Source organism: Hemicordylus capensis, chromosome 5 (assembly GCF_027244095.1).
Source record: "Hemicordylus capensis ecotype Gifberg chromosome 5, rHemCap1.1.pri, whole genome shotgun sequence".
NCBI lineage: Eukaryota > Metazoa > Chordata > Lepidosauria > Squamata > Cordylidae > Hemicordylus > Hemicordylus capensis.
This window is the reverse complement of record NC_069661.1, coordinates 32,636,986-32,659,094: the sequence shown is the minus strand read 5'-3', so window position 1 is coordinate 32,659,094 and position 22,109 is coordinate 32,636,986. Positions and strand designations below refer to the sequence as shown.

General features: G+C 46.7%; 1 protein-coding gene across 2 annotated transcripts in view; it reads left to right on the top strand.

The window, feature by feature from the left end:
- The first annotated feature begins 387 nt into the window (after window positions 1–387).
- The window catches only part of SLC39A8 (solute carrier family 39 member 8), a 38,518-nt gene continuing 16,796 nt past the window's right edge, over window positions 388–22,109 (top strand). For both annotated transcript variants that reach the window (XR_008308668.1, XM_053256450.1), the window contains exons 1-5: window positions 388–1,019; window positions 12,659–12,824; window positions 13,411–13,580; window positions 14,708–14,830; window positions 15,679–15,846. Coding sequence is in view for 1 of the 2 variants with exons in the window: in XM_053256450.1 (XP_053112425.1) it covers window positions 744–1,019; window positions 12,659–12,824; window positions 13,411–13,580; window positions 14,708–14,830; window positions 15,679–15,846 (903 nt within the window). In the remaining variant the exon portion in view is untranslated. The remainder of the gene's footprint in view (window positions 1,020–12,658; window positions 12,825–13,410; window positions 13,581–14,707; window positions 14,831–15,678; window positions 15,847–22,109) is intronic.

The following is a 22,109-nucleotide window of genomic DNA, read 5'->3' as shown; positions in this document are numbered from 1 at the left end:
ATCAATGATTAATTATTAATATGTATCAATTAATTAGGGTTGCCAGGATTCCTGATATTGTGAAAAATACTGGGGGGAGGGGAAATCTCCAGGAACATCTTCAGTCAAATTGGCAACCCCAATGGACCCCCTCCCCAAAAAACCCCACACAAAACAACAACAAAACCCCAGCTATCTGCAATGTTGGTTGTTAACTGCTGAGAAGGACTCCGAGCCCTGCTCCGAAAGAAGCCGCTGCCCCCTCGTCCCTTCCTGTCAGTTAAGCCCCGCCTGCTGCCCGTATCTCTCCCCGTGGGTCTTTCTCTCTTATCACAGGAGGAGCTGCGTGCATCTGGCATTTCGTTGTCCAGCCTGTTTCCTCCAAGGAAGACGCCTTGTTGTCACACGCGCGCGCTCTCCCTCTGAGCCTGGCCTCCCGCGTTTGGAAAGGGCCGAGGAAGCGCTACGAACCCGGACCTTGCCAAGGGAAGGAGGGCAGGAAGAAGCTCCAGCGCGAGTCGCAAGAGAAGAGACAGAGCGCCTGAGGACGAGCCGGCGACTTGGTTCTTTCCCGCCTGGAGCTGGCTAGGAAGACGAGCGCGTGCGCCTCCGCCTGCCGTTTAACTCTTGAGTGCCCGCACCTTCGCCGCCTCCTCCGCTCTCTTTCTGTGCGCTTCTACAGGTCCCGTCCGCGGCTGGCCTCGCCTCCTTTTTTCCAGAGCTCCAGGCAGGGCAGCAGTGAAAACCAGCACTGCAGGGTGACGATGAGGATGTCTCCGCTCGTGGCTTGGCCGCTGTCGGCCGCTGCGTTCGCTCTGCAAGCGGCTGCCCTCGACCCCTTCAGGGCAGCGGGGGATCCAACAGCACCAGCAGCTGCCTCGGCCGGGCTGCTCTTCGCTCGGGATGTCCTGTCCATGTTCGGAGGCAACCAGAGCCTCTCGGCCGGCCAGGTCAGCCAGATGCTACAGAAGATGGGAGCTGTGCACAGGCTAGAAGAGTCGCGGCCGCCGGCGGGACATTTGGCGTTGCACTTCAACCAGGTACGTACGGCCGCTTTCTGTCCGATTCCCAGCCCGCGCGCCCTCAGCGCTGGCCTTTGCCAAGCGCTCCGCGGTTCTCGATTGTGCTTCTCTGACCATTTTACGGAGGAGCAACTGAGGCTGAGCCAGAGAGTGACGTGCCCAAGTCTTGCCAGTCAGTCTTTGGAAAAGATCATCTGAACTTACTTGCCTGACCTTTCCCAGATTTCGCAACCCACTTGCGCATGCAGGCAGACGCACACGCCTCTAAGCAGCTTTCCCGCGGATTGTGGGCATGGCTGAGCCCTGCAGAAAATGCACATTCTACCCAGTGTAGATTTGAATTGCAGACCTAGAACATTTGTGTATCCAGTGTATTTTGTTGGGTTCAGCATTTGTGAAATGTACATTCAAATGTACATCCTATCCAGTGTAGATTTGAATTCTCCAGACCTAGAACATGACCGCGCAAAGGTGCTTTATCCCCTTTCCCCATTCTGAGGCCAGTGGTCAGGATCATTTATCACGGATTAGCCGTTCCTTAGCAGCACCTACAGACCAGCCTGGCAGTCTCATATTCAGGATGGTAAAAGGATGGAATCCCACCCTCAGCTCCCCATGTGAATGCATGTTAATGGGCGAAATAGTCAGCGTTAACGGAGTGCTGTTGTACCAGGTGGTGGAGCTAGAAGTGTTGCTGTTGTGGCCATTGCTCTGTTAGGTGCTGTCAGAAAATAGAAGTGACAAACTGTCCCCCAGTTTAATTTTAGATGTAAAATGGGCTGGTTCCAATTAGTGTGAAGGAGAATGCGATAATGCACCTGCCCCGGGGGCCCCACTGCAGAATGTCCTGGTGTTTTGCCAGGGCATCCTTTCATTGCATGAAGTGAATATCATCTGAATGCTACTCCACATGCACTTGAAAACCTTGTGTGTGTGTGTTTTTTAAAAGAATGTATGAAATTAAATAATGCCCTGAAAGCACATTGGGATGTTCTGCAGTGGCATAAAATAAATGCAAAAGAGGGGTGGTACTCAGACAAAACCGCAACACAAATACAGAAACCATGAGTACTAATAATGTAAAGTTTTAATACAGTATAAAGAACAAGTTCATAAAAGATTTGGAGGAAAGAACCATATTAAACAACTAGCAAAGAGAACAGAGATAATGGCAATAAAGATGGATGTGATGGATAATGGCCCCAGTATGCTGAAAATGCTAAGTCCCAATATATTAAAAAGAAGATACATGTAGTGCCAAGAACGCATTTCTTGACCCTCTTCAGTTCACAGATAGACATCATCCCAACAAGTGTTCTTAATGGTCATTCTGTTAGGAGTTAAATAGACGTTATTCACATGTGCAGCTGAACCCAGGTGAGGGCTAGGCTGTGTGCATGAAGCACCGGGAGCGATGTTGCTCCTGGAGCTGCACCCACACCAAGCCCCACTTTAAAATCCAGCATTTAGCTGAGGTTAAGCAAACCTGTGATTCACTTAATCTCGGCTGACGATTGTCTGGGCAATTGCAACTGGGTTAAGCAGCTTCCCCCTGGCCTGCCGCCATTTCTGGCAGTGAACGGGGTGGGGTGGGGGGAGTGGCTGTGCTGAGCATGGTGACTGTTCTAATGAAAGCGGCTGCTGTCCTTGTGCCCTGGGGCACCCTGGGTGCAGGAGGGCAGGGAGTCCTCCCATTCCCAGTGTTTCCCTTCACTGCACCACTGTTCATGTGGGTGCATGGCATGGTGGAGAGGAGGACGGCAGCTGCTTTTCTGCCGGGGAAAGCAGACGAGCATCTGCCTTCCCCGCATCCTGCCCACCCTCCCCAGCGAGGCCGTGTGCATGACATCTTTTTAAGAAGCAAAGCTTTGCATCACATCTCAACCCCAGTGCCTCTCATGTGAACCTCAGATCCTTTTAGAAAAGACCAAAACAGCAGATCCCTCCTTCCATGCCTCGCTTATTGTAGTGACCCTTGTGTGTTCTCGGCACAACCCCGTCTTGATCACGTGATAGAGCAGGTGTTCTTCTGAACCGGCTGCTTGACAGACTGGACAAGGAAAGGGGGCAAGCAGTCAGGGGTTTATGAAGAGCAGTAGACTAAAGGGGAGCTAGTGGCAGTGGTAGATGTAGAGGCTGGCCCTAGACCTGGGGTTCTCAACCTGTGGTCCTCCAGATGTTGCTGAACTCCCAAATTGTAGCTGGGGGTGATGGGATTTTAAGTTCAGCAACATCTGAATAAATTGTAGCTGGGGGTGATGAGATTTTAAGTTCAGCAACATCTGGAGGACCAGAGGTTGGGAACCCCTGCCCTAGACCAAAGGGCACCCTAGGCAGAACACATTTGGCATCTCCTCCATTTGCTTTTGGGTTGAATACTGCATTTACACAGAAAAAGGAGGAGTGGGCTTGTCCACTAAGCAGGTGGTTGGATTAGAAGACCTCCAAGGTCCCTTCCAACTCTAAAATTGTAAAATAGAATAAAATAAAATAGAATATAATAAAACTCTAAAATAGGCCACCTCCAGCCTCAAAGGCAGGATGCCTCTGAGTACCAGTTTCAGGGGAGTAAACAGCAGGAGAGAGGGCATGCCCTCAACTCCTGCCTGTGGCTTCCAGCGGCATCTGGTGGGCCACTGTGCGAAACAGGAGGCTGGACTAGATGGGCCTTGGGCCTGATCCAGCAGGGCTTTTTCTTATGTTCTTAAAATTCTATTTTTCTACCATTTGGTTATTTTATTGCATTTCTGGTGCTTACCAAACCTTTGATGTACAATCTGCATGCATTATTTATCTCTGTCATAGAATACTCTGCCACAAGATGTGGTGACAGCCAACAACCTGGATGGCTAAAGGGGCTTAGACAGATTCATGGAGGACAGGTCTATCATTGGCTACTAGTTGGAGGCCTGTAGGCCACCTCCAGCCTCAAAGGCAGGATGCCTCTGAGCACCAGTTGCAGGGGAGTAACAGCAGGAGAGAGGGCATGCCCTCAACTCCTGCCTGTAGCTTCCAGTGGCATCTGGTGGGCCACTGTATGAAACAGGATGCTGGACTAGATGGGCCTAGGGCCTGATCCAGCAGGGCTGTTCTTATGTTCTTATGTTCTTAAGATGATAAATTTGCATACATGGATCTGTAAATCTGTATTTATTATTCATGCCACAGATAAGAAAGCAAAAGCTTCTAACTTTATAAAAATTTTTAAACTGAAGAACCACAGAGATGCCTGGTGTCTCCCAAGCCTGGAGCCTCAGGTGGTCACCTGGGTTGCCTGTTTCTAAATCCAGCCCTGAGGATGTGCACTAACCATACTCTGTCAGGCTGATGTGAACTTCCCACATTTGTTGCCACTCCGATCATGGGAGTGAAAATGGTGGGCCATTTCATTGATTAAGAGATACATTAAATTTTTCAAAATAATTGTTGGTATCTTCCTGTTGACTAGTGGCTCCCCATTTTGTCCCTTTAATATCTCCCCTCTCCATCTCTTTGACAGAGGTGGCAACAGTAGAGCTTTTCTGGTTCCTACCAGCTGCCATGATTTCCTCCCCAAATACACCAGGAATCTCAATGCATTCTGTGGCGTGTGTGTGTGTGTGTGTGTGTGTGTGTGAGAGAGAGAGAGAGGAGAGAGAGAGAGAGAGAGAGAGAGAGAGGTTGGCAGGAACTGGCCATCCAGAACTCTACTGCTGGCATTGCTGCTAATGCCAAAGAGAAAGCAGAACAAAAGTAAAAAAGACAGACATTGCAGCAGTAAGTAGCCAGCACATATTTTGCAAAATTTCTCACATCCCCTGAAAATTGCTCTTGGTTCTCAACTCCTCCATTTCACCCAATACCCCAGATTCAATACCGTACATTCTTTTCAGAGAAATGTCAAATTAGCATTAGCTGCTGTGTAATTTAGGCTGCAATCCTATGAACGCTTATTTGAGAGTAAGCTAACAGAGTGGACTTGCTTCTGAGTAAACATGCATAGGATTGATGTGTGGATAATTATGATAATCATGCAAGTCTAATGTCTGGTCTGCAGTCTGCACAATATTTCAACATATTCAGTTTCACATGTGGTGAGGTGTTGAGAGCAAGCTGAACTTGGGTCCCTGCTCCATGTACAAATTCTAGTTCCAGCTGAGACTTACGTATGCACAGACTGATGTGAACAGGTCCCACGAATGCATCCACCAAAAGGAGATTGGATCCTGTGAGCAAGGTCTACTCATATAGGCATTTCTCTGTACAGGACCCAGTAGGGTTGCATGAAGCTTCACTTCACGTGCATATTCAAGTTTGGCCTGCTTCGACCTGTTTCTACCCTCTTCAGCACAAAGCAAAATGCATGAAGTGGGGTTGAAGTGAGGCAAACTGCACCAAACTCTTTGGCCGCTTAAAACTTTGCTTCAGGCCCACCCCTAAAAAAACTTATGAGGACTGACGGGGGCCTCTATACTCCCCTCTAAAGGAGTTCCAGGAATGGTGCAGTTGCTTCTGGGATGTGTAGTCTTTTCTGAGGCTGTGGTCATTCCTGGGACTCCACGGGAAAAGAAAAGTCATTTTAAAAGTTAAGCTGTGGAAAGAAAGTGGCTGCTTGTGGTAAAACTGCCGCCCTGTAACCAGAAGGTTACAAAGTTCGATCCTGACCAGGGGCTCAAGGTTGACTCAGCCTTCCATCCTTCCGAGGTCGGTAAAATGAGTACCCAGAATGTTGGGGGCAATATGCTAAAATCATTGTAAACCGCTTAGAGAGCTCCGGCTATAAAGCGGTATATAAATGTAAGTGCTATTGCTATTGCTATTGCTATTGCTATTGCTATTGTACCTTGTGGTGGGAAACAGATAGGAAGCACAGAGGCTTTTCTCCTGGCCCCTGTCAGTCCTGATAAGGAGTTTTAGGGGTGGGGTGAGGGGCCCCCAAAGCTTTGCTCAAACAACTGAAGGATTTGGCTTAAAGCAAAGTGGGCCAACACAAAACAGGGCTGAAAGGGGCTGAGCTGAAGTTCCAAAGTGGTCCCTGAAGCAAAGTGGGGCTGCTTTGCACAGGCCTCGGACCCAGTACATAGAATCTGCTAGAGGTTCTACGGTGGCTATTAAGGAAGGCTTGGTAGTCTGAGACCTGCTCACGTGCTGAGGCTCAGTGTGAATGGGATCTAAAACGATTTAGGAATGGTAGTGTGTAAAATGCAAGTGAAAGCCCCAAACATCCCTTTCCAGTTGCATGAGCTTTCATAGACAGGAGCCTGTTCCTTCATCCTATACATAAAGTAGACAGTGAGGGTGTTAGAAAAGGTGCTGTTTTGCAAGGATGCATCAACACGAAATGCAAATTCAACATACCACACAATATTCAGTCTTTTCCAAGTCAACAGAGCTACAGTACGCATTGAATTGAATTTGTGTGTTTGCTTTCAGGGCATGTTTCCTTATTTTTGACCATGATTTCATTTGGATAAGGTGCTTATTGTACACGTTGCAGAGCCCTGGCTGGATGAGGCTTTGGATACAGAGCTTGTCCAGATGGTTCAGAATAACCCTGTATAGCAGGGATTTCAAACTGCGGCCCTCCTGCAGATGTTGGCCTACAACTCCCATCATCCCTGGCTATTGGCCATTGTGACTGGGGATGGTGGGAGTTATAGGCCAACAGCAGCTACAGTTTGAGACCCCTGCTGTAAAGCTTGAGGGACCTAACTACACATTCTGTGGGAGATCCTTGACTGAATTACCCAACTTTGTGTGGGTTTTTTTTAAAAACTGAAATGCAGCCATGGGTTGAAGAGACTCCCAATATGGGAGAAATAGCAGTTATAGGGGGAGTTGGGTAACCCTTTCCCCTAAGCCAGGGATCCTCAGACTTGGGTCCCCTGATGTAACTGGACTATAACTCCCGCAATCCTCAGCCACAATAGGGACCCTGGTTTGAGAACCCATGCCCCCTATGCTGTTTGCTAATCCCCTTCCTGTTTCTGTTTGCCTCTCAAGAGATCTATATTTCGCTGCACAGGGCGGACAGGAATGTGGATTTTGATTAAGAAAACTGTGACATTTAAGTTAAAAGAAAAAAAGTGTCACAGATCTCCTGAATCGCTTGCTATTAATAAGTTGTTGCCTGTACTAGTCATTTGGGATAGCACAGGTTAGAAACTTAAATAAGTGCATATTGCAAATATCTTGCTCAGCTTGAGAATATTCTTTTTGCATTGATTCTTTATTACAATTATGATGAATATTTATATACCGCTTTCAACAAAGGTTTCCAAAAGAGTTTACATAGATATAAATAAATACATAAAATGGCTCCCTGTCCACAAAGGGCTCACAGTCTTAAAACAAACATAAGACAGAAACCAGCAACAGCCACTGGAGGGATGCTGTGCTGGGGATAGATAGGGCCAGTTGTTCTCCCCCTGCTAAATAAAGGGAGTCACCCCTTTTAAAAGGTGCCTCTTTTGTTAGCAGGGGCAAAAGCAGTTAGCAGGGGCAAAAGTATAAATGAGATCCTATCATATGTTATACTTATGTAAAGTGTACATGAGACCCTACCATCTAATTTTTCAAAAATGTTCAAGGCAGCTCACAGTAGTTGAAACAATTAAAAAACCACATTAAAAAAAAATAGAAAACTATTTAAAAACCAAGCAGCAATAAAACAAGAAAAGAAAACTCAAAGCATCATGAATAAATTAAGTCTTAACATCTGGGCTTATACATGGCACCTAAAACTCAGTGTGCTAGGTGCCAGGTAGGCTGCCGAGGGGAGGGGCTCAGTGACAGAACATAGGCATTGTATGCAAAAGGTTGCAGGTTCAATCCCTGATAGGACTGGAAAAGACCATTGTCTGAAACCCCGGAGAGCTCCTGCCAGTCAGTGCAGAGCAGGGCTGCACAACTTTGGCACTCCTGCAGATGTCAAACTACAGCTCCCAACATGCCTGACTATTGGCCACTGTGGCTGGGGGTGATGGTGGTTGTAGTTTACCAAAAGAGCTGGAGAACTGAAGTGGCGCAGCTGAGGTGTAGACAGTACTGACCTGGATGGACCAATACTCTGATTTAGTAGAAGGCGATGTCTTCTGTTCAGTGGAGAGAGTATTCTGAAGTCAAGGTGCCATTGTAGAAAGTGTCCTTTCCCTGATTGCCACTTCCCTACCCTGGGATGGTGGGGGCATCTGAAGAAGGGAATTGGACAGTGATTTTAACAGATGAGCAGGTGGTTTGTATTATGAATGCTAAAACTATTAATTTGTAGTTTGCTACAGGAATATAAATAGAGAAAGGGCATAAGCAGAGAATCACTGTGCATTTAAAAACAACACTGATTGGGCATTTGACAATCTGGTATAATTTTGGTTCATCAATTTAAGTAGTCTTTGGGACTCTCTTGAATAATTACAATAGAAGTGATAGACCTAGCAAAGAAATGCCGAATAGGGGTGTGATGCAAAGGGAAGAATATGCAGCCAAAGTTAGGCTCTTTAAATTCATATTGATTTCAAGGGAAGAAATTTTAGTATGTGCTTAACTGATTTATGAAAAGAAATGGGACTTAACCATGCTTAGCTTTTCCTGGATTTTGCTTCATTTTGTACTTTAAAGCACTACACTGGATAGAGCTGGATTATTGCAAATTTACTGTTCTGTGGTAAGGGCTTTGATTTAAGGTTGCAGGGCTTTCTAAAAACAAAACAAAACCTGGACTTATATGACTCAGAATTTTGAAGGTGACAGCAGCCACTTAAAATACTGTTACGTATGCTCTTTACTGTCTCAAGTCTAAGAAGGTTCCAGACTTCTTGTCTGGACTCTGGCTTCCTTTAGAGGAGAGGTCTCTTACATACAAATACACGGATTAAGCATTAGAGGGAGCTGAAATAACAGCATTCGTACAAATGATGAGAGGTTATATCAAATCCCCAGAAAGAAAAATCCTGCACTCTTAAGTGCTTCACCTGTGTGCTGTCTTTTAGTTTCCATTCCAGTTTCTGGATGATATCCAGACTAACACTGTGCAGGTACTACAGGGGAGAGATGATTTTTGCTAAACCTCCTCCATCATAGCTCTAGTACAGCATTAGTCTTGATGACTGTCAGTGACTGTCTAGTCCTAGGCAGACATTGAGGCTATGCACACGAGCAACCTAACCTTGGCGAGGGCAACCCAGCCTGGGTTGGGCTGCTTATGTGCAGTGCCGGGATAGCTCCCAATCCCAGTGCTTTTGCCTTCATCAGTCTGAGTTTTTGCCCTGGCCCTTAACCACGGTTAGAGGGCATGAGTGTGCCCTCAACCCCGGGTCAGGGGTTGTGTGAATGCTCAGGCTGCATGCGGCCCGAGCAGCTACAGAGCCGGGCACCTAGAGTGCCCTGTTTGAGGGGGAATCGCTCAATGTTCTGTGCTGCTATTGTGGTGCATTTTGGGATTGCTGGAGGCCAGGACTTATTTTCCTGGGCTCTGGAGATTGTGTGGGTGCACACCAAAGAAGAGCGTACCAATTGTCGGGGGTGGGGGTGGGGGAAAGGTAGGTTCATCCCTGCCTCCCTCCCCCTCATAATGTTCATACTCTTACAATGATGTAAGACACAGGCACATATCTAAACACAGGTACAGTTATTCACATATTATGTTGAACACAGGCACAGCAGTATACTTCCTTTTTGCATTTGAGGGGCCTGTATCCAGGTTAAAATGAGCACAGGTACACCTGTACACTTGTACAATGTAATGTCTGAACAGGGCTTCCGTGTCCTCTCAGATAGACCGAGCTACTGTTTTCCTTAGTTCTGTTTTCCCCCACTCATGATGCTCACCTTACACTCTCACTCTCACATCATCTGCTCCCGTTAGTACTATTTTGCCAGGCTTTCAAAGATCAAATAGTTACTGTTCAGTGTTTTTAAGTATACAATATATTTAGCGATTTCATAACTATTTATGTGTTGAGAGTCAGCATTTACAGGAAGAGTCATGGTTTGTTTATGTAAAGAATAAGAACTCTCAAGAGCATTAGTAATTATATTTTACTTCCTGTAACGTGTGTGTGTGTGTGTGTGTGTGTGTGTATGTAGCGGGGTGGGGAGTTTGTGAATCTGTGGTTCCAGAGAAATTAATAGGCTCACTGACTTGAAGAGGTTTAGGATTCTCTAACCACAGGGTTTTGTCTGAGTTCTGAGAAACACTTGAGTTAGTTTGTGTGAAAGTAAACATTTCAGAATAGTACTTAACTTTATGTTCACTTTGTTCATATTGCAAATTGCCCTAATCTGAGGGATGTAATCCATATGCTGAAACAGTTTCATAAGCTACAACAACAAACTTTATTTCGGTCACCGACCAGAGGAGTAAAGGAAAAACAAATATTAGATCTGTATTTCATAATCAGTTCTGCTGCTTATGAAAAAAATAAATCAATCTGTCATATAAACAGAATGCATGTCTTTATCTCTGTGAACATATAAAGTGGCTTCATACTACAAAGCCAGACCATTGGTCCATCAGTAGCTCAGGACAGTCTATGCTGACAGCAGCGGCTTTCAAACGGCGATTATTCCCAGCTCTCCTTGGAGATGCAAGGGAACTTGTACAGTGTGTGCAAAGCAAGGGCTCTACTACTAAGCTGCAGACCCTCTAGTATCAGTTCATCTAGGTCAGTATTGTCTATACCAGGGATTCTCACCGTTGGGTCCCCAGATGTTATTGGACTTCAACTCCCATAATCCCCAGCCCCAGTGACCTTTGGTTGGGGATTATGGGAGTTGAAGTCCAATAACATCTGGGGACCCAATGCTGAGAATCCCTGGTCTATACTGAAGCTGTTCTCATGAGCAGCCAAGAGCGGCCTGCGGCAGCCAAGCCCACTCTTGGCTGCTTGTGTGAAGCAGTGGGAGGCAAGCGGCTGCAGGCACCACTGCCGCTGCAAACCCACCTGCGAAGCTCACAGCTTAAACATGGTTAAGCGAGCAAGCGCTTCCTTAGCCCCATTTTTTCTAGTCGTCAGCCAGCTGGGAGACTGCGGGGCTTCTAGCCGGTGGTGGGAGGATCCCCATAATGCCCTGCACACTAGTGTGGGGCTTTATGGGAGTTCCAGGAAGCGGGGAGACACTCCCAGCCCCCTGACTCTCCATGCTGCCTGAGGAAGCAGCTGTACACGATCTCCATGCCCAGATTCTTCTAGAGCAGGGATTCTCAACATTGGGTCCCCAGATATTTTTGGACTTCAACTCCCATAATCCCCAACCAAAGGCCACTGGGGCTGGGGATTATGGGAGTTGAAGTCCAATAACGTCTGGGGACCCAACCTTGAGAATCCTTGTTCTAGAGGATCTTCTGTGTCTGTGTGTGTGTGTGGGGGGAGCTTTTGAAAACTTCCTCCCCTCGCCCCTTTTGAGCCCTTTCTTTGATGGTAAGACTGAGAAAGGGCTCAGTGACTAGCAGGCTCTCCAGGATTTCAGATGGGGCTTTCCCCAGCCCTACCTGCAGGGGCCTGAGATTGAACTGACAAGCTTCTGTGCGGAAATCATGTGCTCTGCCACTGAGCTTCAGCCCCTCCGCTGCCTCCCAGGGATCTCTTGGTAGTGATATACAGGCAGCCTTCTGCTGTTTTCATCATTCTCTGGATTGGGGCAGACCTTAGCGGGCAACCATCCAGGTAAAAGCAGGAACAAAGTTAGACAGGAAGATCTGAACCCCAATGGCTCCTGCAGACCTGCTTCTATAGACTGTCCCCTTACGTATGTATACTGGTACCTAGATTTTTCACATCCTTAGTGCATAAGTGGAAGAACACAGTATGAACTGAGCTCAGATGGAGTGTGCAGTGGCATAGCAACTTTGATGGCAGCCAGTGTCTGTAGAGGCAGCAAATGGCCCTATCCACCCCCAGCACAGTACCTCCAGTGACTGTTGTCTATCTTATGTTTCTTTTTAGATTGTGAGCCCTTTGGGGACAGGGATCCATCTTATTTATTTATTATTTCTTTGTGTAAACTGCTCTGAGCCATTTTTGGAAGGGCAGTATAGAAATCAAATCAATCAATCAATCAATAGTGGGGCAGGAGTGGGGGGAGGCCATGCCAGCGGCAGTGAATGGCAGGCCCTGTGGTCCCTTGGCACTGCCCTCCCCCCCAGTTGGGGGCAATGGGCACTCAGTGGTAGATCTGCCCCTGAAAGTGTGGCTTGCAAGCATGGGGCACACTGAAGTCAAGCATTGCCCATGCTGCTCGTAAGGTTAGCTTTAGGAATTAATCTTAAGTCTAGTTAAGGTCAGTCTAAGGTTTCTGCCTAACCAAGCACCTGTTGTCCTGGCAATTTAACACCCTTATGATTGTTTTCTACATGAAGAAAAGCTGAAATCACCTAAGAGAATTGTCATCTTTCTTCACTTGGCGGGGGGAAAACCCAGGGAGGTTAAACTGGCAGGACCTTAAATCAAGAGTTAAGTCTTAATGTTAACCTTAAAGGCAGCATGAGAAATATATTAGTGGTGGGATTTTCTCCCCATTGCCTCTCCAAGCATTTCTTACTGTATCTAGTCAAAGACAATTTAGTTTTGTTTTAAATGATGAAGCATCACAGTCTTGTGCAGGCAGATCTCTCCACTGCCATCATCTTCATTTGCTGGTTGTCAGTCTCAAACTAACAAGAGTATCTCATTCTACTCCAGTGCATGTCTGCTGAAGACATCTTTTCGGCCTATGGAATGCCAAATAGCAGTAAGATAACAGATTCCAGCTTCTCCACAATGTGTCCTGCTCTCTTACAACAGCTGATTTTCCATCCATGTGAAAAATCCATATCCAAAGGAAATTCCAAACCATCTACCACAGAAGGTAGTTATTATTGTTGTTGTTGTTATTGTTATTGATATATTTATTTCTCCTAGATGTACCTGTCGCTAATCCCATGCGTGGCAGCTCTTGCGAGAAGCTGCTGGACTAGTGACGGGACACGGAGAAAACGGCTTCTGGGATGAGGAGGTGGCTGTGGGTCCGGCTTGGCCGCTGGGTGAGGAGATGGCTGGGCTGCCAGGAGGAGGCGGCGGCGGGCCCAGTCGCCGGGATGAGAAGGCGGCAGCAGGAGGGGCCGGGCCGGGCCGGCTTGAAAGCCGGCCAGAAACCACAGGGTGGGGGGAGAAGCAGGCCAGGTGGGCCATCAGAGGCGCAGATGCTCTGTGCCCGGCCCAGCCGTTTTCTCCGTGTCCCGTCACTAGTCCAGCAGCTTCTCGCAAGAGCTGCCACGCATGGGATTAGCGACAGGTATGATCCGTGCGGCATGGAGCAACATGGATTATGAGGGCATGCGGCATGCGGCAGCATGCTGATGATGTAACAGAAGATTATCTGTGGGGATGGTAACAAAAAAGTCAACAGAAAGCACCTCATTCTGATGTTCATACTGTGTGTTTTCCCTCCACAGTTTGGGGCTTTGGATTCCTCGCTGTGACTATCATCAGCCTTGCTTCCCTTCTTGGTTTGGTTTTAACTCCTCTTTTAAGGAAGCCATATTTCCCCAAAATTTTAACCTACTTTGTGGGGTTGGCCATCGGAACTCTCTTTTCCAATGCAATTTTTCAGCTTATCCCTGAGGTAAGGAAGAAACAACTGCAATAATTATGGTAGAGCTGGTAACATGATGATACCAGGAGCCTTTTGTTGACCAAAGCTCTCTCTAAAAGTGTGCATCATCACCTGGAGTAATTCCATCTCTCCCTACTTCCTCCTTTCACAAAAACTCATCATCTCATACTGCACGGGAGAAGGAAATGGTAAACCTCTCCTGTATTCTACCAAGAAAACCACATGGCTCTGTGGTCTCCAGGAGTCGACACCGATTTGATGGCACAACCTTTCCTTTCCATTTGTTTTCCTTAGGCATGCTTAAGCTTTATGTCTAAATACTGAAACCTTGGTTATGTATTTTAGTATAAACTACAAAACCAGGATGTGAAACCAGTGTTTGAAGTGGGTTTGCACTTTTTCATCTGCACTTAGCATGCCTTTCTTAAAGTTGTTTCTCCATCCTCCAGTCTCTCTGCTTACAAGGTGAAAAGTGGGTCTTGCTGTTGTCATCTTATATATGCCCTCTGGGGCAGGGCTTAGCTCAGCAACCTAAACTATGGTTTCACTGTATGTTTGGCAATCAACCATAGTTAGTGCCAGCAGTGACTTAAATGAAATCTGAACCAGGCCACAGACACCACTAAAACTATTCAATCAAGGTTTGTTTTTAAAATAGATCCCAAATAAAAGGCATAACCTCCTTAAGTGGCACAGCGGGAAAATGCTTGACTAACAAACAGAAGGTTGGCGGTTCGAATCCCCGCTGGTACTATATCGGGCAGCAGCTATATAGGAAGATGCTGAAAGGCATCATCTCATACTGCGCGGGATGAGGCAATGGTAAACTCCTCCTGTATTCTACCAAGAAAAGCACATGGCTCTGTGGTTGCCAGGAGTTGCAATTGACTTGACAGCACACTTTCCCTTATTTTACCTTAAATAAAAGGCATAATCTGAACCATGGTGGATTCTGTTTCTGGAACCACCTGTATATTTACTCTAGCAACAATTTATAATGGGGAGACAGTGCAAGGTGAATTCAAATGGAAATTATTGAACAGATGGAATTAAAAAATGGATAATAAGAATTCTATTATATGATTGTCCAACCAAAGACAGAACATTTTGGATTCACTGTTAAACTTTCTTCCTAGGCATTTGGATTTGATCCCAGAGTAGATAACTATGTTGAAAAAGCAGTGGCTGTGTTTGGTGGATTCTACATTCTCTTCTTTGTGGAAAGAGTTCTTAAAATGATACTAAAAACCTATAGCCAGGTGAGTAGGTATCGTAACATGAAATACATGAATGTTCTGTTCTGGGCAAAATTTTAACTGTTAAAATATTAGCACATTATCTAGGTAGAATTTTAGGCTTTTAAATGAGCATTGGTTTAAACCAACTATTATTCAGGTTTGTTGTTTTTTAAAAAGTAATTAAATGCAACATTCATATTGTGCAGTCTTATTTAGGGCTGCACAGAATCCTCCAGTGCAGTTCCTTAATTGTCTCAAGATTCCAGTACCCTATGGGTTCTGCTTTGGTCAGATTCTGCTTTGGTCATATTCAGGACTTCTATACTTTTGGAATGTTTCACCCCCAACTGGGGAAATAATGAAGGAATGAATAAATGAATACATTCACAGATTTTAAAAGCATAAGCATAATAATGACATCCACACCAGCACTGTACGGAGGCATCAGGTACTGGCAACCAGACTAATGCTGTGCGGTTGTGAGAGAAGGGGGGAGGGACATTTTCCAACAACCTTGCCTTCCCTCTGAAGCCCTTTATGCTTATGCCTCCCAAAAATATGTTAATTGAAAATGGCCCCTTTCTTGTAGCACCAGTGCAGGGGTAGCAGCACTGGTATTTAGATGGAAGTGAAGAATGTCGTAAAGGTTTTATGTTTATGTATGTTGTGGGTTTTATGTTACCAAGCCAGAGATTTCTGGAGGACCATCATAAAGATTCTGGATTTTCTATGATATGAAGATTAATATTGTGTATTTCAGTTTCAATAGTCAGTAGTTTTCTTTCACATGGCACAATGATGTATTTGGGCAACTTTTCTTCTTCTGAGATCTGTTGGTTTCCTGTCTGGTTTAATTCTGTTGTCTTTAGATGGGCCACCATCACTTTGAACCTGAAGAACTGAAACATCCCCAGAATCCTCCTCCTCCTGTTGAATCAGTCAAACCTGTTAATGGAACAACGTGCTATGCAAATCCTGCCGTAGCCGAGGCTAATGGAAATCTGAATTTTGACACTCTCAGTGTGGTCTCTGACCAGGTATGAATTAACAGACTCTTGCCGGTTCAGGAAGGGGTGAGCATGTGACCTCTGATCCTTAAAAAAAAAAAAAAAAGCAACCTCCAGTAGATAGTTCATTCCAGCGCAATCAGAACGTTGGCATTTAGAAAGGTTGCAAAGGCAGCTGTGCTGTTTTGTTAACAGTCGAGAACACATTAATATGATTAGGGTTAGTAGTAGGGTTATAGATATTTATATATATATTGCTTTTTAACAAAAGTTCACAACATGGTTTACATAGCAAAAGCAAGAGGAAGTGAGAAAAAGAATGAGAGAGAAAAACTATGTACATATTAGTATTGAATGTGGGGTTAAATATCCCTGGGAAGGAGACCTGGTCTTGCGTGAATAGTCCCCTTTGCTAAGCAGGGGCTTCCCTAGTTTGTGTTTGGATGGGTGACTAGATGTAAGCATTGAAGCTATTCTCACAATCACTGAAAAGCAGGCTAAGGGAGCTTAGCCCGCTTTCCAGGGATCGTGGGAACCACCAGGCTCGCAGGCGATCCCGGTGCTACCAAGGCGGCTAGCCCGCCTAATTACCCCTCCTCTTAGGTGAGCTCCGTTAGCCTCATCCTTTTGCTCGTGTTTTGCCACGGTAAGATACTCCCCTTAGGGGATAGGGCTGTAGCTCCGTGATTGAGCATCTGTCAATCATGTGTACCATGTGTACTTCCTGGCATCTCCAGGTAGGGCTGGAAGAGACCCCTGCCTGAAACCTTGGAGAGAAGCTGCCAGTCAGTGAACAGAACAAATACTTATATACCGCTTTTCGACCAAAGTTCTCAAAGCGGTTTACACAGAGAAAATAATAATAAATTAATAAGATGGCTCCCTGTCCCCAAAGGACTCACAGTCTAAAAAACATAAAGTAGACACCAGCAGCCGCCCCTGGAGAGATACTGTGCTGGGGTTGGATAGGGCCTGTTGCTCTGCCCCTGCTAAACAGAAGAGAGTCGCCATTTTAAAAGGTGCCTCTTTGCTCAGTTGGCAGAGGACTAACTTCAGTGAGTGAAGACAATACTGAACTAGAAGGATCAATGGTATAAGGCAGCTTCCTTTGTTCCTATTCTCTCTGGCTCTGATACTTGCTCTCTTAATCAGTGTGGATAGTTTCTAACATTAAATGCCCTCTGACTTCCTTATAAAATAATAGATACGAAGCGGTCAAGTACTAGCTTCCTACAAATACAGGTGAAACTCGGAAAATTAGAATATCATGCAAAAGTCCATTAATTTCAGTAATGCAAATTAAAAGGTGAAACTGATATATGAGACAGACGCATTACATGCAAAGCGAGATAAGTCAAGCCTTAATTTGTTATAATTGTGATGATCATGGCGTACAGCTCATGAAAACCCCAAATCCACAATCTCAGAAAATTAGAATATTACATGGAACCAAGAAGACAAGGATTGAAGAATAGAACAATATCGGGCCTCTGAAAAGTATAAGCATGCATATGTATTCAGTACTTGGTTTGGGCCCCTTTTGCAGCAATTACTGCCTCAATGCGGCGTGGCATGGATGCTATCAGCCTGTGGCACTGATGAGGTATTATGGAAGACCAGGATGCTTCATTAGCGGCCTTCAGCAATTCTGCATTGTTTGGTCTCATGTCTCTCATCCTTCTCTTGGCAATGCCCCATAGATTCTCTATGGGGTCAGGTCAGGCGAGTTTGCTGGCCAATCAAGCACAGTACACTGTATACTAATTTTCTGAGATTGTGGATTTGGGGTTTTCATGAGCTGTACGCCATGATCATCACAATGATAACAAATTAAGGCTTGACTTATCTCGCTTTGCATGTAATGCATTTGTCTCATATATCAGTTTCACCTTTTAATTTGCATTACTGAAATTAATGGACTTTTGCACGATATTCTAATTTTCCGAGTTTCACCTGTACTACTCTGACCTTCCTGCACAATGAGGTCATTCACACAATCAAAAACTGGGGTTGTTCTGACAATCAGCAAAAATCGGGCTAGCCTCCACTAGCCCGATTTTTGCTGATCGTCAGAACCACTGGGCTCGCAGCTGAGCCCGGTGGTTCTGGAGCGGCTAACCCGCTCTGGAACCCCTGGTAAAAAGCAGGTTTGCAGAGCGAGCGCTCCGCAAATCTGCTTTTTACAATTGTGAGTAGCCGCGGCATGCCTTCGTGCCACACCTACTTATGAGTAGAACCCCGGCCAGGAGGTGAAAAGCCGCCTCCCAGCTCAGGGGTCTCCCCAGTATGCCCTGTGCGCTCGCGCAGGGCATACTGGGGCGTGCGGGGACCGCGTGGCCCCCGAGCTCCCCAGCCCCCACCGGCTCGGTCTCGGAGCCAGCAATCGTGTGGGCGGCCGATCCGGCCACCCACGGCTCCCTCCCCGCTCACCCGAAGAAACCGGGTCTCATGGATTGTGAGACCCGGCTCACTGTGTTCTACCCAGGTTTGGGAGCTGTGTGTGCTCCAATTTTTGGTTGTGTGGAAGCAAGGTAAGAGGGAAACCTGGGTAGAAGTGATTATGTGGAAGCAAGGAAGGAGGAACAGCTACTGTTTTCCTCCTACCTTGCTTCCACACAATGAAGCTATTCCCACGACCAGGAGATATCAGGCTAAGGGAGGCTAGCCCGATTTTTCCTGGTCATCTGCTGCCATGTGAGCCTCCCAGCAGCAAACTACCGAAACTACCCCTCCCTTTAAATGAGGTTAGTGGAGCAAGCACTCCGCTAACCCCGTTCAGTTGATCATGTGCTGCCATGGCTTGGCTCTGCGCCGTGGCAACACATGAGGAGACCCCCGCCGGGAGGCTAAAACAAGGCAGGGCATGCTGGAACTTCTGAGGGCCAGGTGGCCCCCAATCCCTGCAGCCCTTGCCAGCTCCGTGACGGAGCCAGTAGTCATGTGGGCAGCCAGTCTGGCTGCTCAGGACTTGGAGGCTGCTTGTGTGCACAAACCCTCCTGACGCTTCACACGGGTCATGTGAAGCACCTCAATCACTTCTGCCCAGGAGTTCCTCTGGCCTTGCTCTCACACAACCAAAAAGTGGGAGCACACTCAGCTCCTTAACTCAGGTAGAGCACAATTTATGATTGTGTGAATGACCTCATTAAGTGGCAGCAAACTCAGGCTTATGACTCAAGCGTTGACAGATAGCTGGAGCGACTCTGGCTCTCTGAATAATGTACCTGCATAATGCAAATGATGGTCTTATTTGCACATTGCATTTTGTGTGTATACTTAAGATTGAAGTACACACACAAAATGCAATGTGCAAATAAGACTTAAGGTATACCTAAAGAAGTGTAATATGTGAATCTGCCTTTTGAAGTTATCGAGGAAGAGTTTGACCTGGTTTTGAAAGAACCCTGTAAAGAGGAGGCGAGGTAGAAAGAAACCTTTTGCACCCTGCAGTTCTCATCTCCTTAGATCTGGCAACTTGGTTTGTGTTTCATGCCAAATCAGACGTTTCTGCTTCTCTTTTGTTGCTCCCTCTGTTGCCTTAAGCAGCTGAATACAGAACACATTCCTGTTTTACAGACACTACAATGCACCCTTTCTCACAATCAGTGAGAAGGGCTTCAGGGTGTGTGAGAAGGAAGGCTTGAAGGGTTTTCCAGGTCTAGGCATGGAGATCACGAGGTCATTCACACAATTGAAAACTGTGTTCTACCCAGGTTTTCCTCTAACCTTGCTTCCACACAATCACTTCTACCCAGGTTTTCCTCTAACCTTGCTTCCACACAATCAAAAATTGGGAGTACACACAGATCCTGAACCCGGGTAGAACACAGTTTTCGATTGTATGAATGACCTCCATGTGTCCAGACATTCAGCTGCCTCATCTGACAGCTCGGAGCATTGGGGGCAGTGATGTGTTGTCCCAGCCCCTGAAAATCCCATAATGCACCATGCCAGTGTGCAGTGCATTGTGGGTATCCACAGTGCATTGTGGGCGATGGGCAGGAGCCCCACAGTCTTCCAGCCCCAGCTGCAAGCAGCTGGAACTGGCAGACAATCCAGAAAACAGGGCTAAGGGAGTGCTAGTTCCCTTAACCCTGTTTAAGAGGCTGGCTCCACAGGCGGGTTTGCCGCCGAAGTGCCACTGGGATTGGGCATGATCCCAGTGGTTCTTACGATCAGCCAAGACCAGGCTTGACTTCCTTAGCCTGGTTTTGGCTGAAAGCAAGAACAGCCTCAGTGGCTTCTAGCAGCCCCTGAATGAAGACTTGCTCCATCATGGCTGACATCCTCGTGGAGCTCTTGCATAATGAACCAAGTTGTGCTGGAGCAAGCATGTCATGTAGCTGCGCCAAACCATGGGGATTTTTGGAATGGCGCAATTGTGCAAAGGTTCCCTGTAAAACATGGGAGGCGTGCCCCAGTTTGCACACCTGTTGAGCAAGTAGAAAGATGCTTGCACTATTCTTGTCTGGAATTCTAACTCCAGACTTAGCGCAACTAGCTAGCACAGCTAGTGCTAGTTATGCTGGTGGCATAACACCCTTGCACAAGTGCAGTGTTACTCAGGATGTCTGCTGCTATTCCTCCCCCACTCCCGACGCCAACAGTGATATTCTTAATGGTGGGGAAAATGTATGCAATTCTATATGAAGAACCACGCAAAAGGTCCCTCCCCCTGCTTTCCATAGCTACATTTGCTGGAGGTGTGTGATAACTTCCCTGCAAATGTAGTGCAGGCTAACTAGGCTGCAGTATAGTATTCCCTGTAACAGGGATCCCCAGATGTTCTTGACTATTATTATTATTATTTTACATTATATCCCGCTCTTCCTCCAAGGAACCCAGAACGGTGTACTACATACTTAGGTTTCTCCTCACAACAACCCTGTGAAGTAGGTTAGTCTGAGAGAGAAGCGACTGGCCCAGAGTCACCCAGCAAGTCTCATGGCTGAATGGGGATTTGAACTCGGGTCTTCCCAGTCCTCATCCAGCACTCTAACCACTACACCACGCTGGCTCTCAACTACAACTCCCATCATCCTCAGCTGCAATGGCCTTTGGCTGGGGGTTGTAGTCTACATCATGGGAGTTGTAGTCAACAACTTGTGGGAATCTCTGTTACAGGGAACACTGCTAGGCACTTTCTTTGCATCTTCTACTGTCTTCAGTTTTATCTGGACATGAAGGGTGGGGGGGAGAGGTCACCTGGGAAACAACCCCAAAGCTGCTTGCATATCTAAAAGAACACATGAGCTTTGCAAGGGTAATGAGAAACAGACTCTGCTTAAAAATTAGGTTCACATCAGGGCTCCCTCAGACAGTAAGAGTCATTTGAAAGGTATGAGGTTGGGCAGGAAGTCAGCTTGTACGTGACATACCTGAGGTAATCTACTTGAGAAGCTGAAACAAGAACACAGAAAATAATAGGCAGGGGGCAAACAGGTGGCTAAGGAGGCTGGCAGAAAAGCAGGGAAAGCATGGGATAGAGAGGAAGAAATAGGCAGTGACGTGGGAGCCACATAGACAAGGCCAGAGTCGGGCTTATGACCAGGCAAAAGCCCAGGGCTGGCCCAGAAGTGTTTATAGCCAGTTTACATCAGAAGGAACCAATGGGTTGCGTAGGGGTCAGGGTGGAGCTATGCTGTACTGGAACTTGGGGGAAAATAATTTGTGGTTCATGTCAAGGGCACCAGTGCATTATCCTGGAGGCTCCAAGTTTCAGTCTTGGCTGCAAACTGTGTTTTTCTTTATGAAGCTAGGCCTGCCTGCCTGCCTTCTTCTGATGCCTGTTTGTCCACACCCCTGTCAATGTCTAATTAGTCACGTGCTCTTAAATTCCACTCACAGCTGCAACTGCAACCTTTAAATCCTCTTGTTGTGTTTACACAAAATTAATATTTACTCAGGCAGTCACATTGTAAAGTCCCCCCCCCCAAGAATGGAGGTGATGTACCAGAAAGAGAGAGAGAGAAAGAGAAAAGGAAGCTCTTCTCACTATTGGTGAGAAGAGCTTCTTCCAGGTCTGCGGGGAGAGTTGGCTTAGCCCACTGTCCCTGCAGACGATCAAAAAGCAGCCCTGGGCAGCTGGATTGGCTACCCACATGACTGCTGGCTCCGTCACGGAGCCGGCAGAGGCTGCAGGGATCGGGAGCCACATGGCCCCTGGACGTTCTAGGATGCCCTGTGTGAGTGTGCGGGACATCCTGGAGAGACCCCCAAGCCCGGGCACTCCTGGTCGGGGGTCTACTCGAGCCTCCCAGTCAAGGGTCTACTTGTGTGTCACTGCATGCCGC